Consider the following 27,413-nt stretch of genomic DNA (forward strand, 5'->3'; position numbering starts at 1 on the left):
TCTTGCTTGGTTTTCCAGGTGAAAAGGAGAACAGCTTGAAGACAGATGATTATGGTCGAGATCTGTCTTCTGTCCAAACTCTCCTCACCAAACAGGTCAGTCACAGCTATTTGACTGATGATTGGATTTTACTCACATAGTATTCTCTGGTGAGTGAATGATGGTCAGCATGTTTTTTTTGACTGTGTTATGTTAGGCCCTGGGAATGACTGGTGAGAGCCTGGTCCTCAGGACGCTCTCAGATGAGGCCTCTGAGCTGCAGCCTGTTGGGTGCTAACAAGGCTGAGCACCGCAGGGTGTGGGCCTCACCCAAGCAGGGTCTACCTTGGTTTCCAGCAGGTGAGGGTTGATCGGAGCATCTCCCCAGAGGAGACAACATCTAAGCTAGATCATGGTGGGTGATTTGAGAATGGTCAAGGGAGGGCCAGGTAGGCATTCTTGGCAGAGGTAGTGGGGCGAGTCCGCCCTTGTGCATCAGCCCCAGGCTAAAAGCGGGGATGAGGAGGAGCTGCCACAGGACTTGTGGTCTGAGGAGATGCAGAAAAGTGGCCAGGTTTGACCCAGTGTCAGGGGAAGGTGGGGACTTGAGGCTGCCATCCCAGCCAGGGTGCTGGACAGAGCGCAGTCGTCTCTCTCGCCCCCATGCGGTCCCTGCCTTCTCACCCCTCCTTCCAGGAAACCTTCGATGCTGGCCTGCAGGCCTTCCAGCAGGAGGGCATCGCCAACATCACTGCCCTCAAAGATCAGCTGCTGGCCGCCAAGCACGTTCAGTCCAAGGCCATCGAGGCCCGCCATGCTGCCCTCATGAAGAGGTGGAGCCAGCTCCTGGCCAACTCGGCCACCCGGAAGAAGAAGCTGCTGGAGGCACAGAGTCACTTCCGCAAGGTAAGCGCGGCCCTGGCCAGCTATGCACACATGGACAGCAAATCCAGCTCTGCTCCGGGGCATGGGATCAACATAAACCAGCCAGGTGGGGCCCTTGTCTTCATGAGGTTGCTGCTCTGAAAGCGCCTGGGACGCTGAGCTTGCACATCCCAGAAAGGGGAATGTGGGAGAAAGGTGGAGGCCCCTTAGCAGTGGGAGAAGGGAGACAGCGCCGAGCGAGCGAGCGAGCGAGTGAGCCCGATGCCCTGGGAACGAACCCTGGCTTTCTGGGCCCCACACTGCCGCCTGCCCATTCGCCCACCGAGGATGGTCCCTACGGCCCTGCACCATACCTGCAGCTGTGCTCACTCGGTCACCTCTGCCTTCAGGTGGAGGATCTCTTCCTGACCTTTGCCAAAAAGGCTTCAGCCTTCAACAGCTGGTTTGAAAACGCAGAGGAGGACTTAACCGACCCGGTGCGCTGCAACTCTCTGGAAGAGATCAAGGCCTTGAGAGAGGCCCACGACGCCTTCCGCTCCTCGTTGAGCTCGGCCCAGGCCGACTTCAACCAGCTGGCTGAGCTGGACCGCCAGATCAAGAGCTTCCGCGTGGCCTCCAACCCCTACACCTGGTTCACCATGGAGGCCCTGGAGGAGACCTGGAGAAACCTACAGAAGATCATCAAGGTGCTTCCCCACAGGAGGGCCAGGCCCTGGCAGGGAAGCCCTTCCTCCATGAGGAGCGAGCAGTCAGGGATGGAGGGCGATTTCCTTTACCACAAGTCACCGTGTGTGGGTCCCCTCGCCCCACCCCAGGTCTGTGGAGCTGCCGAATGCCTCCCAGACGCCTTCTGTGCTGTCTTTGGGCTGAGGTTAATAGCTCGTCCTCCCTGGCCCCCAAGGGCGTGGATCTTGTGTCCACCTTCAGAAAACTTACTTCCTGTTTGTATCGGATGCTAAGACAAGCTGGCAGTTGCGGAGCCCGGGCCTGTCTGTGAAGGGGCGTGGTGACACACCTCTGCCTCCTTGTTCAGTCACTCAGCCGTGTCCAACTCTGTGACCCCATGGAGTGCAGCATGCCCAGCCTCCCTGTCCTTCATCGTCTCCCAGAGTTTGCTCGAACTCCTGCCCGTTGAGTTGATGATGCCATCCAACCATCTCATCCTCTGCTTGCCTCCTTGGTCCTCAGGAAAGGGAGCTGGAGCTGCAGAAGGAGCAGCGACGGCAGGAGGAGAATGACAAGCTGCGCCAGGAGTTCGCCCAGCATGCCAACGCCTTCCACCAGTGGATCCAGGAGACCAGGTGCGGCCCTACCGCTGGGAGCACAGTCCTGGGCTCCGGGTGCCCAGGCCCGGGGTCAGGAGCTTGGCCTGGTCTGGCTGCGGCCGGAGGGGTGGGCAGACTGAGGAGCATTGCCAGGAGACTGTTCCCGAGATGAGCCGCTGGTCCTGGATTGGGTGGGACTGAGCGTGGCCGCCCCGCACGGTGACGGTGACAGAGGTGCAGAGTCCAGTCGACGCGGTACTGATGATCTGGTTTTGTCTCTCTCTCTCTCTCGTGTCTGCCTCTGCCCCTTGCGATCGCTGCTGTCCGGACACCGCCCTGTCTTGTGGCTGCTTGGATCCCGCCTCCACAGAACGTACCTCCTCGATGGGTTAATATTGACTTCCTATTTCTGCGGGCTCGTGGTGTGGTGGTGTCTCCTGTGCTTGTCCCTCTGCCCTTCGTCCCATCGTGGCCTGGCTTGCAGAGGATCCCGGGATGGGCCTTCCCGTCCCGGGCGGGCTGCACGTTCCCCTGCCCCGCCCCCTCCTGGCACCCACACCCCCGCCCCTGATGGCCTGCAGTCCGTGAAGGGGAGCCACTCCCACGTTCCTTTCAGGTTCCAAAGGTTCCTTTAGGGAGAGATACTAGGCCAAAGGCCAGAGCCGGGAGAGTCCCCGTGCTCGTTCAGCTGTGGGGATTACCCTGGACTTTTCTGCCTTTTTGCCCCGTGCCTGATGGGATCATATTTAGTCCCATGGAGGTCACGGGATGAGACAGGACGACAGTGTTGAGGGGGCTCGGGCTGGCGTCCTAAGTCCCCCTGTGCACTGACCCCTGAGGGCTGAGGCTATCTTTTGCCTTCATAGGAAGCGTAAGGGCCCAGGGTTTCTAAGTGATGGGGGAGAGGGCTTGGGAGGAGCCCTGAGAGGCGTAGGGCTATCCTGCCCAGTCCTGGGGGGGCGGCCTCTCCAGGCTGGGGCCTCTGCCCGGATCAGGCACGTTTGCATTGTCTCCCAGGACCATGGTGGCTTAGACTAGCGCTCCAGAGGCCCAGCAGGCAGGTCCATCAGGTGTTAGAGGAGGCAGCAGGAGGAGGTGCCCACTGATGAGCACCAGCTAAAGGCAGAGCAGGGGGGGATTTAGGGACCCCAGGTTCGGCTGGAGCTCGTGTGCTGCCCCGGTGTCCACTCTCCCCGCCCAGTGCCCGTGGCTGTGTCTGCTGGTCTTGGTCTTTGTGTCCACGAGGTGCCGTGCTCCCCTTACCGTGTGGCTCCTCCTGGCCCTGTCCCGTCTTGCTCGGTCCCCTCGTGACCTGCCCGCCTGCAAGGCCACCTGCCCTCCCAGGCTGACCACCGGTTCGGGTCCCTGCCGGGGCACCAGGTGGCCCTGCCTGTGCACTGCCAGCTTGGGCCTCGTGGGGTGTGTCTGTCTCGGTATGCTCTTGCCTCCCTTCCTTTGGTGTATTCATTTGGTTTCTTTTCTTTGAATAGCATAGCGTATCGTCGGGTCATTCGTGTCTATCAGTATGAAGTTGGGGATGATCTGTCTGGAAGGTTTTTCTCCTCTTATTTCTCTTCTTACCTCACTGTGGTTTTACCAATGCACTCTTGACTTCCCCAGGCGGCTCTGCTTTCTGACTAACCCACCGCCCGCGGCCGCGTGGGCAGGAGGGGTCTGTCCTCCCACTGCACCAGCACCCAGCCTCCTGCCCCCAGGTCCCGGGGGTGTGCTTTTCCCGGGGGGACATGGCGTGACTGTGAGTCTGACCTGCTGGGGTAGGAGGAAGCCTGGTGCCTTGCCTTGCTAGAGCACTTTGAACTTGGGGCAATTTCAGAGCTAACGCTGGCTCGCTGGGTGTTAAAAGGGTAGGTGGGGGCCATTGTGGGTACAGGGGAGGCCGGGCGAGACCCCGTGAAGGACACGCACACAGTGTGACTCGTCCCTGCACGTAAGCTCGTTTGTCTTTGTTCACTGGTGGCCTCTGTGACCTCACACTGTTATGTCGGGAAGATAGAGGCTCCCCAGAGGCCCCTCGCTCTTCAGAACTTGGCCTTGGAAGGAGCCTCTGGCGCTGTATCTCTAGATGACAGAACCTGAACCTGGGGTTTAGTCACAGTCACCCCTCCTTTGGGCAGAATGAGAACAGTTTTCAAAACCAATCTGGCCATGATCTCCTCGGCATCCCAGTTTCCATGTCGAGGGGCCCTGTGACCGCATCCCCGTTGCTGTCACTTCCCCTGGAGCGTGGGTCCCCTCCTCGGGGACCTAAGGAGACCCAGGGACCCCTGGGTGGCTGTCGGCTCGCCAGCCTCCCCTCCGCCCTCAGGCCTCCTGTCGGGGCGGGGCAGTGAGTGCAGGTGCCCTGCTCCCTGTGGCCGCAGCCCCACTCTGTCCCAGGGGAGCTTAAAGTCGGCTCCTCAGGTACCCTTCGAGGGCCCAGCTTGGCTCAGGCACCAGGTCACAGCCTGGCTGGGCCTGAGGAGCCAGCTGCCTGTAAAAGCGTCCTGGCCGGGGAGCAGAGAGCAGGCCGGGTGGGGTTCAGCCCGCCTCAGCTGCGGGTGAATACCAGCTCAGGCCACAGCCTCCGAGCCCTGAAATTGGAGTAGCGGTACCTGCCCTCCCTGGCTCCCAGGGCTGCTAAGAAAAGATAGCCAATAGTAGATAGGTCTTGTTCCCTCAGTAAAAGGAATTTGAGTGCAGGTCCTTTAATCTGAGGAAAGTTAACTTCACACTCGAGATCAGGCCTCTTGCCTCATTGCGTGTCTGTGTTTAGGTCCTGCATGGTGGAAGAATCCGGGACCCTCGAATCACAGCTTGAAGCTACCAAAGTAAGTGCCCCTTCTGCCCACCCCTGCCAGCAGGCCTCCTTGGCTGCAGGTCAGGGACGAGGTGGGCTGCTTGGATGCCCCCTTTCTCCCTTGCCTTAAAGCAGCCCAGGACCGCTGTCACTTTAGAGGCTGCTGCCTGGAGCCCTGCTTGGACAGGAAGAGGCTCGTTGGGTCCTCAGTGTATCCTGTTGCCCTGGCAGGTCAACCCAATCAGTGCCTCTCACGCTGAAGCCTCTACTTTGTTGAGGCTGTAGGGTTTTAGCCTCACCCCATCCCTCCTTTGCCCTTGCAGGCAGCCCTACAGGCCTCAGGCTGGGGTGCTGAGACTGAGGAGGGCTGTTAAGGAGGAGGCGTTTGAGCCCAGGGACCTAGGCAAGAACCCCTGAACCCCTGTCCCGTGTGTCTTTGCCCTTCGCCCCACAGCGCAAACACCAGGAGATTCGAGCTATGAGAAGTCAGCTCAAGAAGATTGAAGACCTGGGGGCGGCCATGGAGGAAGCGCTGATCCTGGACAACAAGTACACGGAGCACAGCACCGTGGGCCTGGCCCAGCAGTGGGACCAGCTCGACCAGTTGGGCATGCGCATGCAGCACAACCTGGAGCAGCAGATCCAGGCCAGGTACCTGCGGCTACCCTGGGCGGGGGCCGGGGGACACAGGTCACCAGCTGCCTGGGCTGGAGGACCCGGTCCCTAACCCTGTTCCTCCTTCCAGGAACACGACCGGAGTGACCGAGGAGGCCCTCAAAGAATTCAGCATGATGTTCAAGTGAGTATCCCCGCGCCCTCCCAGGTGGGGGAGGTGGGCTCAGCAGCAGGGCCTCTGAGCTGAGGCCTCGGCTTTCTGCCACAGACACTTCGACAAGGACAAGTCTGGCCGGCTGAACCACCAGGAGTTCAAATCCTGTCTGCGCTCCCTGGGCTATGACCTGCCCATGGTGGAGGAAGGGGAGCCCGACCCTGAGTTCGAGGCCATCCTGGACACTGTGGATCCTAACAGGTGAGCGTGAGGGAAGGAGCAGAAGTGGCTCTGCCCGAGGCTCCTGCTGCACCCTCCCTACTCACTACATCTTGCCCCCCACCCCAGGGACGGCCACGTCTCCCTGCAAGAGTACATGGCCTTTATGATCAGCCGTGAGACCGAGAACGTCAAGTCCAGCGAGGAGATTGAGAGCGCCTTCCGGGCCCTGAGCTCTGAAGGGAAGCCTTATGTGACCAAGGAGGAGCTGTACCAGGTCTGGAGCTGCTTCTGGGGCCAGGGGGTGGGTGTGTCCTTTGAAAGGCAAAAGCCCAGGCAAGGCTGGCCCTGAGCTTGGGGGCAGAGCTGTCTAGAGTCGCAGCCCCCACCCAGTCTTGAGCCTCAGCTGCTTTGTGCAGACCCTCTTACCCATTTTCAAGTGAAACTCAGCCCAGGCCAAAGGCTGTTAATGGCAGAGATCCAGAAGCTCGGGCACGAATGTTTCTGAAGTCGGGCCCACTGCCCCCACAGCACAGTTGGTGTGGCTGGTCGGGGCTCGGCTGACGTGCACCTTTCCCTCCAGAACCTGACTCGGGAACAAGCCGACTACTGCGTCTCCCACATGAAGCCCTACGTGGACGGCAAGGGCCGCGAACTCCCCACTGCTTTTGACTACGTCGAGTTCACCCGCTCGCTCTTCGTGAACTGATCCTCTGCTCCTAGGTTAGCCTGGCCCACGCTGCTTGCCCTACCGTCGCCTTGCTGCATGTCAACTCCTCTCTGTGCTCTTAAGAAAAATACTCCAGACAGTGTTGCTTTCCAGTGTAACCTTAACTTGCTTAGCTTGGTTTAAGATTTAGTAGAAAACGGTGCTTCAGTAACCGGCTTTAGGTCCAGTCGCCATTGCCACGTTGCTGCGGGGACCCAATTTCTGTCTCAAGGCCGGCTGCCCCATTCCGACTACAGAAAAATCTGAGCAGCCAGCTAGTTCTCCTCTTGTTCACCCTCCCTCAATTTTGTTTTCATGTAAAAGACAAATAAATGACTTGACTCCCCCAAAAGCTTGTCACGTCTTCATTCAGCTTCCATCAGAAACACACAACCCAGAGGTAGCGTCCCCACCTCAGCTGGCCACCTCCGAGGCCAGCTGGTCCAGGAGCTCTGTCTCCCGGGCTCCCTGTTCAGTGAACTCACTGCTCAGCTGCCACACCTTTACCGTGCCCTTGGCATCACCAGCAGCCAGGAGTTGAGTCTGCTGGCAGTTGAATTCAAGACAGTAGACAGGGCTTTCATCCTCGGTTTGCTTGACTGAAACTGTGGGCTTCTGGGAGCTTTTCTGGAGATCAAACAGCTGCACGTCACCTTCAGGGAGAGTCGTGGGGTGAGACAGGCCCAGAGCTACAGCCCCTGAGCCTTGCGGCCTCTGAGCCTCTTCGGTTCCCGAAGATGTGAGAAGGCTGTGACTCAGTGCAGCTCTCCATCCCACGTGAGGGAAGGCACCCTTGCCCACAGCCTCCCCAGCCCACAGTTGCAGGGACGCGCTGGGCTCATGCCCCTTCAGTGGATCCAAGCCTGGGGCCCGTGCCTTACCTTCCCCAGAAGCAGCCGCAAACACCAGGGGGCGCACCGGGGACCAGCGCACAGCAAACAGGTACTTGTGGGAGAGCTGCAGGGAGGTCAGGGGCTGGGCCTGCAGCATGGAGTACAGGTGGGCGTGGCCATCTGTCCCTGCGCTCAGGAAGAGATTCCTAGATGGGACACACGGCAGGCGGGGGGTGAGCGCTGGGGGTCCAGGTGTGGCTGGGGCCTTTCCACCGGACTCCTCATGGGCTGGTGGGCTCCCCAAAGTAAGGAGCCAATTCCCTGGAGCCAACCACGGGAGCTCTGGGTACTGGAGCTCGGTGGGGAAGGCCCAGGGCAGACTGCAGGTTCTTCAGGCAGTTCTGTGTGGGTCCTGGTGGGACTCCCCCGCCCTCCCTGTGCCAGACGCCCTGTGGGCCCTCCCTACCTGTGGAAGGGGGAGCAGCTCACAGAGTAGACGGGGCCGCCGTGGGGGGCGAAGGTGAACTGCGCCGGGGCCCGCAGGGGCACAGAGCTGGGCATCCGTGTGACAGCGGCCTCCTCTGCCGACAGGGAGCACTTGAGCGGGAAGCCGCCTTCTGTGCCCAGCACGAAAAGGCTGGGGTCGAAGCTGGAGAAAGCCACCGCTGTGGCGCCCACCTCAGCCTCCCCACGGGAAGGCTGCGGAGGAAAACAACAGCAGGGCAGAGCTGGGGGGAGTCTGCTCGGTGTCCCCAAGGAGCCCCGGGCACGTGCGTGACCGCTGTAGCCCTCAGGGACTCCCACCTGCTCGCCTGCCCCCAAGGCGCACTGGCTCGGGGGTCCCATGGCCCAGCGCTGCCTTGTGGACCTACGTACAGGCTGGCAGCCTCACCCCTCGTACCTTCTTCAGCTTGGTGTTCCTGGGGAGCTGCTGCACGGCCAGGGCGAAGCCCGCGCTCAGCTGCAGCCGGCCGGCTCCGACCCCCTGCCAGAGCAGCACCTTCCCGTCAGCAGCCACGCTCAGCACCTGGAAGCGGTGGCTGTGCCGGGGCTCTGGGAGCCAGACCACCTGGGCGACCGGGAGAGGAGCCAGGTCACAAGAGGATACCTGCCCCACCTCCCGGCAAGGCCAGCTGTCAGCCTCCACACGACCTTCCCCTTCTCTTCCAGGGAAGAAAAAAAAAAAAGGGAGACTTCTTGCAGAGGCTTGGGAGCCACCTGACCCATCAGGGGGCAGACCCAGAGGGTTCCGAGGTGCCCCCAAGTCCCAGAAGAAAACCAGGACGGCAGGGGCTCCATGGAGGCGGCCAGCGGCCCAGGGGGCTCCCTCTAGGGGTGAATGTGACTCCGGACCCAGGAGCTCCAAGAATGCCAGAGGCAGCTGGCCAAGCGCTGACTCCCTGGTGACCTTCCTCCTGGATGGTGGCCAGTGGGCACCCCCTCCCCTGCTCTGCGCTGTGGAGCAGACGCCCGGGCAGCAAGGCCCCACTCCGGAGGAGGTTACCTCCTGCCCCGCCCGGCAGGCCGCTGCCCTGACCTGGTACACGGGGTCCGTGTGGGTGTCGTCCGTCAGGCCTGTGCGCCAGAGCAGTGGGTCCTCGGGGCGGCTCATGTCCCACACCAGCACCTCGCCACTGTAGAGTCCACCTGGAGGCCAAGCGGGTGTGGGGAGCCGCCCACAGCCAACAGCCCCACTTTGGGGATGGGCCTCCACCCCCTCCCGCCCACTGCACTAGGACGTGGGGCTGCTTCCTCAAAAAGAGTCCTGGTCCCCAGGCCGCCCGCTCTATCCAGCGGTGCCCACCCCGGGAAGCTCCCCCACCACCAGGCTGCTCTAACCTGCCCACACCCGCCGTTCCTCCAGCTTCACCTGCCCCCTTTCCCAGCACGCACATCACTATGGTCAGCGCCCTGAGACTGCCTGCTTCGCCCAGCCTCACGTCCTGACCAGGCTGAACCTCCGTGTGGCCCGCACCGCCCAAGACTCAGCTGAGGACCTGCCTCCTCCTCCATGCCCAGTGCTCCGACCCGAGCCCAGGGCTGAGGACACCCCGCGGTCCCTGCTTCTGGCCGTGACCAGGGGCTGAGGGCCAAATGCTGGGCCTCGGCCACCTGCTGCGGGATGCGGAGCAGAGACACAGGCTGGAAGGCTCACCTGCCACATGGGACGGCCGCGTGGGGTGGAAGGCCAGGCACATGGCGGCGCTGGGCACCTCCACCACCGCCGACGGCTGCTGGGGGCTCAGGCCTCGCCGGTCCAAGTTCCAGGCACACACGAAGGACCTCAGCGTGCTCCAGTCCCCGTCATCCAGCCTGCGGGGACACACCCGCACGAGCTCAGCCCGAGGCCTGGGCTCCGTCCCAACCCGCACCACCCCAGCCCACCTGCTCCTACTGCCTGACCCACCTCACAATCACCCCAACACAGATGAGTCTCTGTTCCCATCACACACAGACACTGTGCTGGGTACCCAAGTGCCAGAGGCGCCTATATGGCACCCCAAGGTCATGACTTTCCCCAGAAAAGGGTTTCCAGGAACCAGGCACGGGGCCACATGTAGCAGGGGGAGGAAACTGGGCATGTCTGACGCAGGCTGGGAGAGACGAGGCAGGCCCAGGGCTCACAGCCCGCTGCTGATAGCGGGCACTGGGAGAACCTTCCTTGTCTTTTCCTGCCAACCCAAGGCTCGGGCAGCCTTGAGAAGATTCCCAGGAAGGGCAAGCTCTGGGCCCACCCCTCTCTGCGCAGACGGGGAGATGGGTTCAGATGAGGGTCTCAGGGCCTCCTATCACCCCACACACACCCCTGCTGCCACTCACCGGCCATAGGCGCAGGCCACCACAGAGCCAGTGGAGTTCCAGGAGACACCAGTCACGTGGAGACCCTGTCCTTGGGCTGGGGGGTAGCTCAGGGTATGCAGGCAGTTCACCTGCAAGAGACAAACCATCCCCAACTCCGAATCCCAAAGCCACCCAGCAGGGTAGCAAAAAGCAGACACAGGTGTGGGGCTCCCGATTCCGATAAGGATTCAAGTCCACTGCCCAGCCCGGGGACAGTGTGGAGCCTGCATCCCATCATTCCCCTAACAGGATGCTTCCAGAAGGAAGAGCCTTGGAAACTGACACGGACACCAGGCTCCAAGTCAGAGCTGGACCCTGTACTCACGTCTGTTCCACACAAAATCTCCAAAGCCTTGGCTTCTGGAGTGGCACAGGGGTGATGGCTGCCTGACAATGCGAGTATCCTGGATGCCACAACTGCACAGGTGAAAAATAGTCACGGGAGTACATTTCACGTTAGGTGTATCTCAGTTCAGTTCAGTCGCTCAGTCGTGTCCGACTCTTTGTGACCACATGAATCACAGCACGCCAGGCCTCCCTGTCCATCACCAACTCCCGGAGTTCACCCAGACTCACGTCCATCGAGTCAGTGATGCCATCCAGCCATCTCATCCTCTGGCGTCCCCTTCTCCTCCTGCCCCCAATCCCTCCCAGCATCAGAGTCTTTTCCAGTGAGTCAACTCTTCACATGAGGTGGCCAAAGTACTGGAGTTTCAGCTTTAGCATCATTCCTTCCAAAGAAATCCTAGGGCTGATCTCCTTCAGAATGGACTGGTTGGATCTCCTTGCAGTCCAAGGGACTCAAGAGTCTTCTCCAACACCACAGTTCAAAAGCATCAATTCTTCAGTGCTCAGCTTTCTTCACAGTCCAACTCTCACATCCATACATGACCACTGGAAAAACCATAGCCTTGACTAGACGAACCTTTGTTGGCAAAGTGATGTCTCTGCTTTTCAATATGCTATCTAGGTTGGTCATAACTTTCGTTCCAAGGAGTAAGCGTCTTTTAATGTCATGGCTGCAGTCACCATCTGCAGTGATTTTGGAGCCCAAAAAAATAAAGTCTGACACTGTTTCCACTATTTCCCCATCTATTTCCCATGAAGTGATGAGACCAGATGCCATGATCTTCGTTTTCTGAATGTTGAGTTTTAAGCCAGCTTTTTCACTTTCCGCTTTCACTTTCATCAAGAGGCTTTTTAGTTCCTCTTCACTTTCTGCCATAAGGGTGGTGTCATCTGCATATCTGAGGTTATTGATATTTCTCCCGGCAATCTTGAATCCAGCTTGTGCTTCTTCCAGTCCAGCGTTTCTCATGATGTACTCTGCATATAAGTTAAATAAGCAGGGTGACAATATACAGCCTGACGTATTCCTTTTCCTATTCGGAACCAGTCTGTTGTTCCATGTGCAGTTCTAACTGTTGCTTCCTGACCTGCATACAGATTTCTCAAGAGGCAGATCAGGTGGTCTGGTATTCTCATCTCTCTCAGAATTTTCCACAGTTTATTGTGATCCACACAGTCAAAGGCTTTGGCATAGTCAATAAAGTAGAAATAGATGTTTTCTGGAACTCTCTTGCTTTTTCCATGATCCAGTGGATGTTGGCAATTTGATCTCTGGTTCCTCTGCCTTTTCTAAAGCCAGTTTGAACATCAGGAAGTTCACGGTTCACATATTGCTGAAGCCTGGCTTGGAGAATTTTGAGCATTACTTTACTAGCGTGTGAGATGAGTGCAACTGTGCGGCAGTTTGAGCATTCTTTGGCATTGCCTTTCTTTGGGATTGGAATGAAAACTGCCCTTTTCCAGTCCTGTGGCCACTGCTGAGTTTTCCAAATTTGGTGGCATATTGAGTGCAGCACTTTCACAGCATCATCTTTCAGGATTTGAAATAGCTCAACTGGAATTCCATCACCTCCACTAGCTTTGTTTGTAGTGATGCTTTCTAAGGCCCACTTGACTTCACATTCCAGGATATCTGGCTCTAGGTCAATGATCACACCATCGTTGATTGTCTTGGTCGTGAAGATCTTTTTTGTACAGTTCTTCTGTGTATTATTCCCAACTCTTCTTATCTCAACACACACTTTTTTTAAAGCTCGGGCACCCTGTGGCTCCGCCCACAGCTGTCAGCAGCAGCTAACGAGGAGGCCAGCACTGCTGGCCACAGTGAGGGTCTGGTACACTTTCCAGGGGCTGATCCGCATCACAGGCCAAAACTCCTGCGGAAAGTCTCACCCTTCTTGACCTCATAACCCCAAATAGAGAAACCATCCAATGGAAAAAATCCAAGCTCTGTCAGAAGCTGCACTGTGCGCCTCTGGTGAGAATGCAGAATGTGCAGGCATCGTGGAAAACAGCCCAGCAGTTCTGCAAAATGCTGAGTTACCACATGGACCGGCAATTCTACTCCGAGGGACATCCCAAGAAAACTGCAACAAGCACGCCGACACGAGCACTTGTACACAAGTGGTCACAGCATCATTCACGATAGCCAAAACGTCCAGCGACTGATGGACAAGTATAGTATATCCCCACCACGGGGAACGATTCAGCCGTGGAAAGGAATGACATCCCAAAAGACGCTACGACACAAGGACCCTTGACAACACTCTGCTAAGCAGACACAGTTATATAATCATATGTTATATGAGTCCATTACGTGAGATGTCCAGAAGAGACAAATCTACAGAGGGAAAGGGGGTGAGCAGCTGCCAGGAGCTGTGAGGGAAATGGGGAGTGGCTGCTAGTGGATATGAATTTTTTGGGGGGAAGTGATGAAAATATTCTAAAATGGATTATGGCAAAGCTTACATATCTCGGTGCTGTGCGCTTTGTCGCTTAGTCATGTCCGACTCTTTGTGACCCCATGGATTGCAGCCCTCCAGGCTCCTCTGTCCATAGGGGTTCTCCAGGCAAGAACACTGGAGTGGGTTGCCATGCCCTCCTCCAGGGGATATTCCCATCCCAGGGATCGAACCCAGGTCTCCCACATTGCAGGCAGACTCTACCATCTAAGCCACCAGGGAAGCCCCTATTGGAAATATATTAAAACCCACTTCACACTTTAAATGATTTATATGGGTGAATTATATGGGTTGTAAACTACATCTCAATAAATTTGTTGGGTTTTTTTCCTTTTAATTTTTTGGTTGTGCCACTCGGATCTTAGTTTCCCAGCTGGGGCTGAGCCTGTGCCCCCTGCAGTGGAAGCATGGTGTCTTCACCCCTGGCCCACCAGGGAAGTCCTCAACAAATCTGTCCTTTTAAAACAAAGCCATGTGGTGGGGCCAGGAGGCAGAGAGGGCGTGAGAAAAACTCTCAGGGTTCTGGTTCCATGACTGTTTGCGCTGTGTGAAAATTATGGGCCTGAACACTTGTGATCTGTGCCTGTTTATTCACATTTTATGAATTCAATAAAAGTTTGTATTAAAAAATAAACTGTAAGCATTATGTATCATAACAGCATTTATAACTGCAACGATTAGTACCCTTTAAAATCTAAAGATGAGAAGGCAGAGGGACAGAAAGATGGGCTGCTCTGTGCCTTCACTGGTGGGTGTCTGCCAAGACCCAACACAGCACACAGCTCAAATACACCTGCGTGCGAAGCATCCCTCAACAAACCTGGCTCCGTGCAAGTGTATGGGGAAACATTACGCAGCAGTTTAAAAAGACAAGAGTCTATAATGGAAAGAGATCTGAAAACAGAAAGCATGTATATTTATATACATATTATACAGATATAACTGAATATATGTATAAAACTGAGTATATTTATGTACATGGGCTTCCCTGGTGGCTCATATGGTAAAGAATCTGCCTACAAGGCAGGAGACCCTGGGTTTGATCCCTGGAAAAGGGAATGGCTACCCACTCTAATATTCTTGCCTGGAGAATTCCATGGACAGAGGAGCCTGGCAGGCTACACTCCATGGGGTCACAGAGAGTCGGATATGACTAAGCGACTAACACTTTCACTACACACACACACACACACACACACACACACACACACACACACACACACAGAAAACCTGAATCACTTCGCTGTACATCTGAAGCTATATAACATTAACTATACTTTGATTTTTTTTTTGGCCACACCAAATGGCATGTGGGATCTTAGTTCCCCTACCTGGGATCCAACCCACATCCCCTGCAGTGGATACACAGTCTTAACCAGTGGACCACCATGGAAATCCCTAACTATACTTCATTTTTAAAAAATTATAATAGGGAATTCCTTGGTGCTCCAGTGTTTAGGACTCCACGCTTCCATTGCTGGGGGCCCAGGTTCAATTCCTGGTTGGGGAACTGAGATCCCACAAGCTATACCACATGGCCAAATAAATGAATAAAATAAAAATGGTAATAAATGAATAAAAAGGACACAGATGAAGTCTATGTAGCAGCCTGACAACACAGAGCAGGCTTTGCTTCTGAAGAGACCCAAGACCGGCCACAGTGCCCCCCGCTCTGAGCCACACGTGCACACAAGCGCCAGCCAGGACAAGGCAAAGGGTCAGAGGTTCCGGGGGTGCCCCCAGGTGGCCTCCTCCCCATCTCTCATTCCGAAGTGTTCGGCCAAGTCGTCACTGATTTTCCAGTTGTGAAGGCGCAGTACTCCACTGAGAGCAGCGGCTCAGCCTTTCAGGGGCTACGACAGCCAAGGACAGCAGGGAAATGTCAAGGCCAACACCCTGACAGCTGGAGTAGAGACAGAACAGCCTGATGCCTCAGCCAACGTAGTGATTCCACTGGGGAGGAATAATCAAGAAATCCACGCAAAAGAAAACCAGAGTGAGAGAGACAGCCTCGCTTCAGCCCTGCCACACAGCTGCAAGACCGGAAAGGGCTACTCCTCTGTCCAGCACCCAAGAAGGAAAGCAACTTCAGGGTCGCCGGAGGCCCACACGCCCCACCGCCACCCAGGGGGTGCTGCCTAACCCCCCGCCTGCCACTGCTTCCAGAAGATATGCTTCTAGAAGCGACGCTGTGCTGGGATGTCCACCAACGGGGACCCCAGGAAGGCTGCCTGTCTGCTCAGTGGCACGTCAAGCAGGTTCTGGGGTGTCTGGGGGCCTCCCCTACAGGAACTGACAGGGAAAGCTCTGCTGAGCGCGAAGGCCGCAGCCTGTACAGTGGTCTCCACTTTCGTCTAAGACGCCCTTGATGGCAACAGTAGCAGCAGCAGCGCCGTGTGCCAGTGTCGAATGGGAAAGGCCTTTGAACCAGTGTTCCCACTCGCATTACATGTTCCATATTTTTGCAATGACTGTTTGTTAAAACGAACGTGTAGTGCTTTTGTAATCAGAAACGAGTATTTATCTTTCCTGTTTTGCAGATTTATTTTTAATCGGAGGATAACTACAAAATTGTGACGGTTTCTGCCATGTACCAATATGAATCAGGCACAGGCATACATACGTCCCCCTTCTCTTTTTTTTTAAATTTTATTTTTATTTATTTAGCTACATTAGATCTTAGCTGTGGTATGTGGGATCTAGTTCCCTGATCGGGGATGCAACCTGGCACCCTGCGTTGGGAGCACGGAGTCTTAGCCACTGGACCACCGGAAGTCCCTGTCCTCTCCCTCTTGAACCTCCCTCCCCACCTCACCCCTCCAGGTTGTCACAGAGCGCCTCTGGGTTCCCACTGGCTGTCTGTTTTACATATGGTAACGTGAATGTTTCAGTGTTACTCTCCCAAATCATCCCACCCTCGCTTTCCTCCCGCTGTGTCCAAAAGTCTGTCCTTTATGTCTGCGTCTCCTTTGCTGCCCTGCAAAGAGGACCATCACACCATGTGTATTTTCTGAAGGGGGAGAAAGTAATATACAGGTGGACCAAACCAACGCACAGAAAGGTGGAAAAGCCTTAACAATTAAGAACAAGCCCTTGGGACGTCCCTGGTGGTCCAGTGGCTAAGACTTCGTGCTCCCAATGCAGGGGGTCCTGGTTTGATCCCTGGTCAGGGAACTAGATCCCACATGCTGCGACTAAGACTCAGACACATACAAAAAAAAAAAAAAAAAACCAACAGCTCTCCTTCTTTGAACGCAACTGTAAAGGGGGCAGCTGAGCCCAGATTTTAACGTTCATGACCTTCTTCTTGTGCTCCACTTAAAAAGATAAAGACGAGTCCATACTTACTGTGGCCTTGGCAACTGTTTTTCAGAAGGATTTTGAGGATTTCTCTCAAACAAATCCACTCTCCCAAACCTATCAACGATTTGGTGGGAACAGGGCAGCTGTATATCCAGAAACAGACAGAAGAGGAAGGGCGGGAGAGAAGGGCTATGACCTCTGAATACAGAACTACTCGTCTCCATTTCTCGAGGAAGAAAACAATGCATAAGAAAAGCCTTTACTGCTCAGTCAGCAGCCTGCCCACAGGCAACATCAGGGTGGAGCCGAAGTCAAGGGCCCGCCTTCCTTCAGAGGCTTCCTGATCTCAAAGCAATGACTCCAACTGGACATTTGCGTTTACAGGGCTCTGAGCTCTGCCTCAAGACCAGAAAAGGCTTGGCAATGCAGAAGTCACTAGAGCGCAAAAGTGAAACCAGAGAGACTGGGACTCAAACTCCAGCTCAGCCAGTTACAGCTGTGTGACTGCAGACAAGTCCCTTAGCCTCTCTGAATCTCAGCTATAAAATGGAGATCGGAGGAATTCCCTGGCAGTCCTGCGCTTTCGCTGCCAAGGGCCCTGAGTTAGACTCCTGGTCAGGGAACTAAGATTCTACAGGTTGTTCAGCGTGGACAAAAAATAAATATTAAGATGGAGATCAGGAAAGAACTAGCTGTCCAGAAGGATCAACGAGTTGGCACAGAGCGTGCCTGGGGAATCAGAGCTGAGTGATCAAGGAAATAAGACCCAGCCTCAAACTGCCTGCCTACGAGCCTCTACTGCCTACGAGCAGTGAATGGAAGTAACAAGGCACCACCAAGGGTAGCAGGGAAGGCCCAGCGACTTCTTAGCTTAATATCTGGAAAAAAGAGCTTGGTGAATGCTGTTACGGTTGTTACTGGTGCTCCTCCTATTTGGTGGGCCGGGACTTCCCAGGTGGCATTACTGGTGAAGAACCTGCCTGCCAATGCAGGAGAGGCTGGTTCGATCCCTGAGTGGGGAAGATCCCCGGAAGAGGGCAGGGCCACCGACTCCAGTACTCTTGCCTGGAGAATCCCATGGACAGAGGGGCCTGGCAAGACCATCTATAGGTTCGCAGAGTCAGACACAACTGAAGCGACTTGGCATGCACACTGTTACTGGGTGGCACAAAAGAAGGACTTAAGATGAGCTGAAGCCACAACCCAAAGCATCCCAGGCCCGTACCAGCCCATCCCTACCGTTTGCTGCTGCTCGGCCCAGTTCACCTCGAAGCCGTCAAACGCATGGCTCTGCCAATTCTTGTTCAGCTCTCGGGTAACCATGGCCTCCACTTTCCGGAGAAAGGCCGCGAGCTGGGGGCCGTTGTACCGAGGCACAGACGGCAGGCTGACCGGCTCGGGGGCCTCGGTCTGCACTTCAGCATCCACATGCTTCCGGGCCTGCACGGACGCTTCAGCCGTGGCAATGCTGGCCGTCTGGCAACTTTTCTGGAGAAGGAGATTGAAACGCAGTCACCAGCCAGCTCTCCTCACAGCACCACTGCCCAGGCACTCACCCACCTGCAGCTGCTGTTTATCCTTGGGCAAAAGAACCACTCCTCACTCTGTCTGCCTGACGACCGTCCCCTTCCTCTAGCCCATCTTCCTTGGGAGGAACCCAATTGGTGTGGTGTGGGTGGAGATGACCCACAGGGAGTAACCCTGTCCAGCCAGAGAAATCCACTCACGTGGTGTCAACAGGCAGTGGGAAAACTTCAAGGTCATGAGTAGAAGAGAGTCACTTTTCTTATTAAAAATATACCTCCTAGGGACTTCCTGATGATCCAGTGGCTAAGACTCCGTGCTCCCAAGGCAGGAGGCCCAGGGTTCAATCCCTGGTCAGGGAACTAGGTCCCACATGCTTCGGTGAAGAGTTCACATGCCACAAAGACCCAGCACAGCCAGATAAAAAGAAATTAAATACATATATACACCTTCTATTAACAGATCTCCTTGACTATTGATTATAAAACATACCAATTACTTAGGAACAGCTCTTCAGGAGGAAACTGTATTAAGTATACACATCAGTTGTGAGACACACCCCTTGTAACACCTGTTAAAATAGAGGCTGAAGGAACGTGTTCTAAACTGAGCACATACAGAGCCACACCGAGAAGGGACAGAGGTCCGGACGCCGTGTGGCTGGAGGCTGAGCCCCTCGCTGCCTGGGCAGTGACCACCACCAGCTAACACGGAGCACACGGTCCCTCATTCCACCCTCCCGACACACCTGAGCTGCACGCATGACCCCACAGTGGAAAAGGACCTCAGAGACCACGCTAGACGGGTGGGCTCCCTGAGCAGGGTCGAACCACCAGGAGGCTGGCTAAGGGACAACCTGCTGCCTCCACCCCATCAACAGAGCTTCTGATTCACTGGTCTAGGATGGGGTCTTTGCTAACAAGCCCCCAGGTGATGCCACAGGGCGGGTACTCAGATCCCATCTGTATGCTTCCTGCGGCCACACCCCAGGGCCCAGAGTCCATCACCTCTGCCCTCAAGGTGCAGACAGCACTCACGTTGCCCCCCACCCCCGCCTTGATCTGAGGACCTGGGTCTCACCTGGGGCAGCAGGACACCCCTCTCTCCCTCCCTTGACCGCAGCCCTCTCCAGCGGGGCACCTTCCAAGGTGTCCCATGATCAAAGGACGCATGCGTGTCTGTGGGGAGCGGCTTGGCAGGAGGCAGCCTGCTCCCCAGCTGCCACTTCTCTCCACCCTGCCACCCGTCTCCAGTTCCTTGTCCCCCATTTAGCTGGGCAGAGGGACAGACATCACATCAGGGAAGGAGACGCAACCTCCTCCCTTTCTGGAGGACACGGCCAACCTTTACCAAACGAGGGCTCCTATATGACTGAAGTTCCTGTCACCCACGAGAGGCTCTCCTTGTATGGCCAATTACCAGGCACCTGCACCTACAGGACAGCGACAGGGCCCCGACCCCCATTCTCCCCCGTTTGGGCCTGAGCACCAGGCGAGTGTTACGAGAGTCCAAAGAAAGGGGGCTGGCCCCACAGGAGGGCAGCTGGGGAGGACAGGGTGAGACAGGGCTCCTCGCCAGGGGCTGACAAATGCTGCCAGTGTGAACACGGCTCCCAGAAGTCCCCCTTCCCAGCCCTTCCATGTCCTTCCCTTTGAGTCCTGTATACACACCTGATGATACTTGGGCGTGATGGGAGCTGAGATGGTTCCTGACCTAATTCAGCACCTCTTTATCAGCACACCAACAAAATGTGATGCGCTGTGAGACATTCTGATGTTAACTAGCAGAAACTGTACCATGGGAATATCTCGGATACAACGTTGATGGGAATTCCCTGGTGGTCTAGTGGTTAAGAATCCACCATGCAGTGCAGGGAACACCGGTTCAATCCCTGGCCGGGGAAGATTCCACCTGCCTCCAGCAATTAAGCTCGCCACAACAACTGAACTCATGTGCAGCAACTACTGAAGCCCATGAGCCTAGAACCCACGCTCCACAATGAAGCCACCACAATGAGAAGGCTATGCTTCACAACGAGAGAGTGGCCCCTGCCCGCCTCGACCAGAGAAGCCCACGAGCAGCAACCAAGACCCAGCACAGCCAAAGTTTAATAAATAAACAAAACTGATGGGACTTCCCTGGTGGTCCGGTGGTTAGGACCTGGCGCCGTCACTGCGGGGGCCCGGGTTCCATTCCTGGTCAGGGAACTAAGGCCCTGCAAGCCTCGAAGCACAGTAAAAAAAAAAAAAAAAAAAAAAAGAGTGGATTTTGTGATGCAACATGGACGTTTACGTTGTCTCCTGTCTCACTCACATGAGACCGCCAAGAGTGTGGGGGGAACTGAACCCAGAACCAATATCAAAGTGCTTCAGGGTATGACCTCCTTCTACTTGACCTTGCCTCAAGTGTATCAGGGTGGTGGTGGTTTAGTTGCTAAGTCGTGTCCAACTGTGCGACCCCATGCCAGGCTCCTCTGTCCACGGGATTCTCCAAGCCAGAATACTGGAGTGGGTTGCCATTTCCGCCTCCAGTGGGTTGCCATCTTCCCAACCCAGGAATTGAACCCAGGTCTCCTGCACTGCAGGCAGATTCTTTACCAACTGAGCTACGAGGGAAGGCCGGATAGCAGGGTAGCAAACAGTTACTCAAAGGGTGACCTGGAGTGGAGAGTCAACCAATGAAGACAGCAATGATCAACATTTTCACCGAAGCTGGGAGGCCCTGTTATGCCTCAACACCTTTGACTTATAATTACTGCCAGCTACTCTGGTGTTGTCTTCACATGTGAATTGAAAAAAAAAAAAGTTTAGCATCAAAACTATTAGCAAACTCCAAAAGGTTGAGAACCACAAATCTAATTCCTGAAAACCTGTGAGAGGCCAAACCTCAGGTTAAAAACAAACACGTCCAGCAGAGGGTGTCATCTGGTACAGAACCCACGAAGGCGAGGAAGCAGCCCCGGAGCCAGGGAGAGGAAGGAGAGGACAGGTAGGCAAGCTTAACTCAAAGCAGGGGGGGAGAAATCCGGCAGAATCAGGCTGTGGATGACAGGACGCAAGAAAAGGATTCCATTCAGTATTTCCCGGAGGCCTCTGGGAGATGCAAAAGTACACAAGACCCACTCCCGGCCCTCTGGGAGCTCACAGTCCAGAGAGAGACCTGAATGCCCAAAATGAATGCATCTGCTGATAAAGTTCTAGAACTAAATGGTAGTGATGGCTGCATGTTGTGAAGGTATTTATCATCACTGAACTGTACACTTTAATATGGTAAAATGAGTATCTATCTTATCCTTTAATATGTACCCTTTGTAACTGGACACTTTAGTATGTTAAAATGTGTATGCATCTTACCACAAGATAAGGGTACATGTCTGTATCTTACCACAAGAAAAGAATGCACACTATATCCTTTTTTTTTTTCACCCTACGGCATCTGGGGCCTTAGTTCCCTGACTACAGATTGAACCTGTGCCCCTTGTGTTGGAAGAACAGAGTCTTAATCACTGGACCACCAGGGAAGTCCCCCACTCTACATTCTGACAGGATTCAAATAGGCTTCAGAAAGGGTAACACTGTTGGAAAGGAGGGTGGATTATATTAATGGTTCTCAAGTTTTGCCACATATGACAATAACCTGAGGAGCTTTTATGAAACCAGATTCCCAGGTCACACCACATACCAATTAAACCAGAATCCCTGGAAGTAGGGACCAGATATTCATATTTTTCAAGACTCTCCAGGGCATTTCAGTGTCAGCCAAGTTTGAAAAACCAGAGACCAGGATCAAAGCGATTAGGAGCCCTTCATCTCAAACACTTAGACGTGAGCCCCTCCAAACCTGAACAGTACTGGGCATCAGTCTCAAACTGTTTTCTTAGTAGCAGTTTCATTTAATCCCACATAAGTATTCTAACAAGACCCACTTTGCAGATTACTTGACTGGCCCAAGGCCAAGTCCCCAAAGAGTCCCCATGCACTCAAAGCCAGGTCTGAATCCAAAGTCAAGGACCCTGTCCCTCTTAGAGATAAAGCAGTAAAAGTTAAATCAAGCCAAAGATCACTAATACTTCAACAACAACCAAAAATCCATCACCGGAACATAAAATTGCACTCCAGTACTGCATCACTACATGGGCCAAGCAAAGAACCACGTTTGGCTTTTCCAAAAGAACTTGCAAAAAAAAATTAAGAAGCTGCATATAAAAATTTAGCTAAGGGCCTCTATAATAATCTAGAAGGGTAGGATGGGGAGGAAGATGGGAGGGGAGGGAGGTTCAGGAGGGAGGGAGGTTCAGGAGGAAGGGGACATGGGTGTACCTATGGCTGATTCTTAAAGATATCTGACAGGAAACAACAAAATTCTGTAAAGCAATTAACCTTCAATAAAACATAAATTAAAATTTTTTTTTAATTTAGCTAAAACACTCATCACAGGGTTCTGATAAGAGAAAAATTGGAAACAATCCATCAAAAGGGACTGGTTAAATAAAATGAAGTTATAGTACGTGAGTGAAAAAGTGGGTCTACAAAATATGCACAGTGTGATTTCATTTTTGTAAAAAAAAAAAATGGAGGAACACAGACAAAACAGAGAGGGAGCAGGTATAAACCAAACTGCCGGGAAATGAGACTATGGGGTGGTTTTTATTTCCAGTTTTTCCTTATCCAGATGTTTTCCTAAATTTTGGATACAAGGACTTCCCTGGTGGTCCTTCCCTCCGAGCTCCCAGTACAGGGTGCTCAGGTTCAATCCCTGGTCAGGGAACTAGATTCCACAAGCCACAGCTAGAGTTCGCATGTGCCTAAACAACATCTGGTGTGCCACAACTAAGACCCGGCATATCCAAACTAAGAAATATTTAAAATAAATAATTAATCAAATAAATTTTGGACACAGAAACTTTTATAAAGAGAAACAAGTTAATCTGGAAAATTAACTCTTTCTTTGGACCCCTTCAACAGTCTTAGAATCTTTATTCTGGCCATGCCAGGCAGGTTGCAGAATCTTAGTTCCCTGACCAGGGATCAAGTCCGCATCCTCTGCAGTGGAAAGGCAGAGTCTTAACTACTGGACCACCAGGGAACTCCCAATACTCTTAGGACTTAATTAAGAATCCCCTTCAATAAAACTTCCCTGATAGCTCAGTTGGTGAAGAATCTGCTAGCAATGCAGGAGACCCCAGGTCAATTCCTGGGTCAGGAAGATCCCTGGAGAAGGGATAGGCTACCCCCTCCAGTATTCTTGGGCTTCCCTTGTGGTTCAGCCGGTAAAGAATCTGCCCGCAATGTGGGAGACCTGGGTTCAACCCCTGGGTTGGGAAGATCCCCTGGAGAAGGGAAAGGCTAGCCACTCCAGTATTCTGGCCTGGGGAATTCCATGGACTGTATAGTCCATGGGTCACAAAGAATCAGACACAACTGAGTGACTTTCACACACACACTTCAATAAAACAGCAGAGACTGATTCAAATGCACCCCTTAAGATGAAAACTTTAATACCGCAAGTATTAGAATCAGTTCTTGGAGCCCTACTGGTTCAAATTATAGGTACAAGGAAATATGCCTCAATCTCATTGTTTTAATAAAAAAAAGTAAGTTTGACTGAGTCAGTGGTTCCCAATATGAACTCTTTTAAAATCTGAATCTTCGGCAAATAAGAGCTATTTCAAGTATTTTTAAAAGCCAGTGAATCTGAATTACACATTTACCTTCAATAAAGATGAACAGAAATAACTAAAATACCCATTGCCTTTGCTTTTTTTTTTGCCATACCACACAGCATGTGGAACTTCCCTGACCAGGGGTCAAACCGTGCCCCCTGCATTGGAAGCAAGGAGTCTTAACCACTAGGGCACTGGGGAAGTCCTGCCTTTGCTTTTTAACTACAATCTTTTCTATCCAGTATGGTGAAGTGGGAAGTGCTCCGAAGCCAGATCAAATCTGGCTTGAGACCTGCAGACTGCTGGCCTGAGGCAAGAAACTTGTCCTCAAGTTCAGTTCAGTCACTCAGTCGAGTCCGACTCTTTGCCACCCCATGGAGTGCAGCATGCCAGGCTTCCCTGTCCATCACCAACTCCCTGAGCTTGCTCAAACTCATGTCCATTGAGTCAGTGATGCCATCCAACCATTTCATCCTCAAGAGTTAATCAAGAGTTACGACTTTAAGGATTCCCTGGTGTTCCAGTGTTTTAATAAGACTCCGAGCTTCTACTGTAGGGGGCTCAAGTTGTGATCCCATATGCTGTGTGGTACAGCCAAACATAAAGTTTGTTTTTTTTTTTCAAACATAAAATTTTAAAAAAGGAGAGAGGGTAAGACTTCATGGAAATCTCACCGGTACTGGTGTTGGTGAGGAAATCATCTTCTGTAGGACCTCTCATCGGTGTGGAAAGCAAAGCCTCAGCTTCCTCTGTGGGAAAAATGCAGCCCCCTTCCAATGCTCATTTTTACTGAGGGAAAGCTAACATCCTTAAAATGATCTGCAAGCCCTCACTCGATCTGCCTCTCCTTACCCTCTCCGACCTCACCTGTGACCATCCTTGCCTGCTCATTCCTTTCCAGCCCCACCTGCCTCCTCACACACACCAGCTTTGCTTCAACCGCAGGACCTTGGTGCTCCCCAGGCTGTTCCACCTCAAATAACCTTGACTAACTCTCACTGCTCCAAGTCTTTGCTGGAACATCACCCTCTCAATAAGGGTGCAGTTCAGTTCAGTTTAGTGGCTCAGTCGTGTCCGACTCTTTGCGACCCCATGAATCGCAGCACACCAGGCCTCCCTGTCCATCACCAACTCCCGGAGTTCACCCAGACTCACGTCCATTGAGTCAGTGATGCCATCCAGCCATCTCATCCTCTGGCGTCCCCTTCTCCTCCTGCCCCCAATCCCTCCCAGCATCAGAGTCTTTTCCAGTGAGTCAACTCTTCGCATGAGGTGGCCAAAGTACTGGAGTTTCAGCTTCAGCATCATTCCTTCCAAAGAAATCCCAGGGCTGATCTCCTTCAGAATGGACTGGTTGGATCTCCTTGCAGTCCAAGGGACTCTTAAGAGTCTTCTCCAACACCACAGTTTAAAACCATCAATTCTTCGGCGCTCAGCTTTCTTCACGGTCCAACTCTCACATCCATACATGACCACTGGAAAAACCATAGCCTTGACTAGATGGACCTTTGTTGGCAAAGTGATGTCTCTGCTTTTGAATATGCTATCTAGGTTGGTCATAACTTTCGTTCCAAGGAGTAAGCGTCTTTTAATTTCATGGCTGCAGTCACCATCTGCAGTGATTTTGGAGCCTAAAAAAATAAAGTCTGACACTGTTTCCACTGTTTCCCCATCTATTTCCCATGAAATGATGGGACCAGATGCCATGATCTTCATTTTCTGAATGTTGAGCTTTAAGCCAACCTTTTCACTCTCCTCTTTCACCTTCATCAAGAGGCTTTTTAGTTCCTCTTCACGTTCTGCCATAAGGGTGGTGTCATCTGCTTATCTGAGGTTATTGATATTTCTCCTGGCAATCTTGATTCCAGCTTGTGCTTCTTCCAGTCCAGCGTTTCTCATGATGTACTCTGCATAGAAGTTAAATAAGCAGGGTGACAATATACAGCCTTGACATACTCCTTTTCCTATTTGGAACCACTGCAAACAACCCTTTCACTCCCCAACACAATCTTTCTAATCCCTCACCCTTTTTCTTTCATCCGTGGAGCGATTCACCTCTAACACACTGTGTATTTACTTCTTATCTGCACTGTTTACCTTCTGTCCCCTGCAGGCGAGCGCCCCGTATAAGCTCAGGAGGGAGCTCACCCACTGATGACTGAGGAACCCCCAGGGACACAGCGGTGCTCAAAGTCCACACAGACAGACCCCCCAGGAGCCCTGGCACCCAAAAGCCCTGCCCCCGTTTCAGACAACCTCGTTTGTGTGCTTTGGATTAAACGACGTATTAGAAAACGTATCTCGACCTTAAGATGCAGTTTGGTCTTTTTTTTTTTTTTTTTAAGTAAAAGTTAGTTTGAAATGCCTAAAAACTGCAGTTCACACAAAATCCTTCAAAACCTGGAGTCTTTAGAGTCTTTAAAAACCCTTTTGGTTGCTACTCAAAGACCAGGGAAATTGAGACGTGAGTACCCCCAAGGGTTAGTTTCTGTGGGTTAAAATATGAAAACAACCCGGCCCGGCTGCCACGCGACGTTCCTCGCCCTCCCGCCGCGTCACCCCGAGGCGCGCCCGCGCCCTCACCGTCTCCCCACGGATGCCCTGGACGCCCCTCCACTGAGAGGGCACGGACGCCACGCCCAGGGTCTCGTCCTGAAGCGGCCCGGGCCGCTCGGGGCCCTCGGTGCTCGCAGTCCCGCTTGTCGCCAGCGCCTCAGCTCCCGCGCTTCCCGCCAGGCCGAGCTGCCAGGGTTGCGCGCTGGTTGCCATGGAGACTGCTCCGCCGGCCCCACCCCACCCCCAACCTCCCCGCCTCGCGCGGACGCAGTCCGCCGCGACCTTCGCCCCCGCGCCTCCAGAGCGGAAGGCTGGGGCGGTGAGGCTATCGGCGCCATTTTTCAGTTTGTCAGAGCGGACGCTCCGACACCGGTGAAGAAAAGATAAATTATTCTTTTCCTATGATGCGACAATCATTGCCAGTTTTTGGATTCTCCAACCGCAGAGGGAGCACGCCTGGGGCTTTCGCGGCAACTCTGGGTGGGGAGGGAAGTACGGAAGCGAGGCACCCGTGCCAAGTTCAAAGATGGCGCCGAGCGGCCCGGCGCAGAAGAGAGGGCGGGAGCCTGCTGTCGCGGCAGGCTTTAGAGTTGTGGGGCCTGGGGGTGCCGAGCTGGCGGAGTAGCCGAGCGCTCCAGGAGAGTCCCAATTGGCGGCCACCTCGAAGCCAAATGCTCGGTCTCTGAGCTTCGGTTTCTGCCTCAATAGAATGGCGATTTTAAATATCCATATATGGATCCAGAGTGTGGTTGAGTAGTTGGAAGGCCCAAATGAAGTCGAACGTAGAAAAAATGCAATTTAAACCGAAGTTAAAGACTCGAACAACTACCAGTTATTGAGTGTCTACCGTATATGTTAACCTTAATAAATCCTTAAAATAACATTATGAGAAATCAAATGTTATATGTCGCTTAAGGGTGCGGATTGTCCAAAAAAATAATTTCCCCATCTCACCCATAAAGTCCACATCACATTTGTCCAAGACCCCACAGACCCTTGCTTGGCCCCAAGACCCGGTTCTGAGCTTCTTGGCAAGAATCCTCTGGCCAGGTCCTCTGGGCTGCTTTCTTCCTGTCCCTGAACTCTCAGAGTGATGGAAACCCGCCCAATCAGAGGCTCCCCTGCACCGCCTCACGACTGAGTGCTCATTAGGACTCAGTTCAAGTCAAGGCCGTGAGGCCCGATTAGATTAGCGACACTGGAAAGACAGAATGCAATAGAAATTTCTTCCTAGAAAAAAAGTAGAACAGGACAAAATTCT

At 53.7% G+C, this 27,413-nt stretch overlaps 2 protein-coding genes across 18 annotated transcripts in view; one reads left to right on the forward strand and one right to left on the reverse strand.

Annotated features, from left to right (window-relative positions):
• SPTAN1 (spectrin alpha, non-erythrocytic 1) overlaps positions 1–6,975 on the forward strand; it is a 58,436-nt gene extending 51,461 nt beyond the window's left edge. For 7 of the 16 annotated variants that reach the window (XM_027556459.1, XM_027556465.1, XM_027556467.1 and 4 more), the window contains 12 exons: positions 19–95; positions 676–885; positions 1,254–1,550; positions 2,053–2,165; positions 2,500–2,517; positions 3,620–3,682; positions 4,903–4,957; positions 5,381–5,577; positions 5,672–5,725; positions 5,810–5,956; positions 6,044–6,191; positions 6,498–6,975. In XM_027556459.1, coding sequence (XP_027412260.1) covers positions 19–95; positions 676–885; positions 1,254–1,550; positions 2,053–2,165; positions 2,500–2,517; positions 3,620–3,682; positions 4,903–4,957; positions 5,381–5,577; positions 5,672–5,725; positions 5,810–5,956; positions 6,044–6,191; positions 6,498–6,623 — 1,505 coding nt within the window. In that variant the 3' untranslated portion in view covers positions 6,624–6,975. The remainder of the gene's footprint in view (positions 1–18; positions 96–675; positions 886–1,253; positions 1,551–2,052; positions 2,166–2,499; positions 2,518–3,619; positions 3,683–4,902; positions 4,958–5,380; positions 5,578–5,671; positions 5,726–5,809; positions 5,957–6,043; positions 6,192–6,497) is intronic. The other 9 variants (XM_027556468.1, XM_027556466.1, XM_027556472.1 and 6 more) reach the window with 2 other exon arrangements.
• On the reverse strand, positions 6,973–26,385 carry WDR34 (WD repeat domain 34). Of its 2 annotated transcripts, XM_027556474.1 has the most exons (9): positions 26,180–26,385; positions 17,650–17,898; positions 10,277–10,386; positions 9,612–9,769; positions 8,994–9,103; positions 8,358–8,525; positions 7,923–8,155; positions 7,505–7,662; positions 6,973–7,276 (listed from the first exon to the last, which is right to left on the reverse strand). In XM_027556474.1, the coding sequence occupies exons 1-9, from the start codon at positions 26,363–26,365 to the stop codon at positions 7,038–7,040; spliced, it is 1,611 nt and encodes a 536-aa protein (XP_027412275.1). In that variant the 5' UTR covers positions 26,366–26,385; the 3' UTR covers positions 6,973–7,037. The 2 variants fall into 2 exon arrangements, with proteins under 2 accessions (XP_027412275.1, XP_027412276.1); XM_027556475.1 differs by lacking the exon at positions 8,358–8,525.
• Positions 26,386–27,413: the final 1,028 nt, after the last annotated feature.

The sequence above is a fragment of the Bos indicus x Bos taurus genome, chromosome 11 (assembly GCF_003369695.1).
Source record: "Bos indicus x Bos taurus breed Angus x Brahman F1 hybrid chromosome 11, Bos_hybrid_MaternalHap_v2.0, whole genome shotgun sequence".
NCBI classification, from domain to species: domain Eukaryota; kingdom Metazoa; phylum Chordata; class Mammalia; order Artiodactyla; family Bovidae; genus Bos; species Bos indicus x Bos taurus.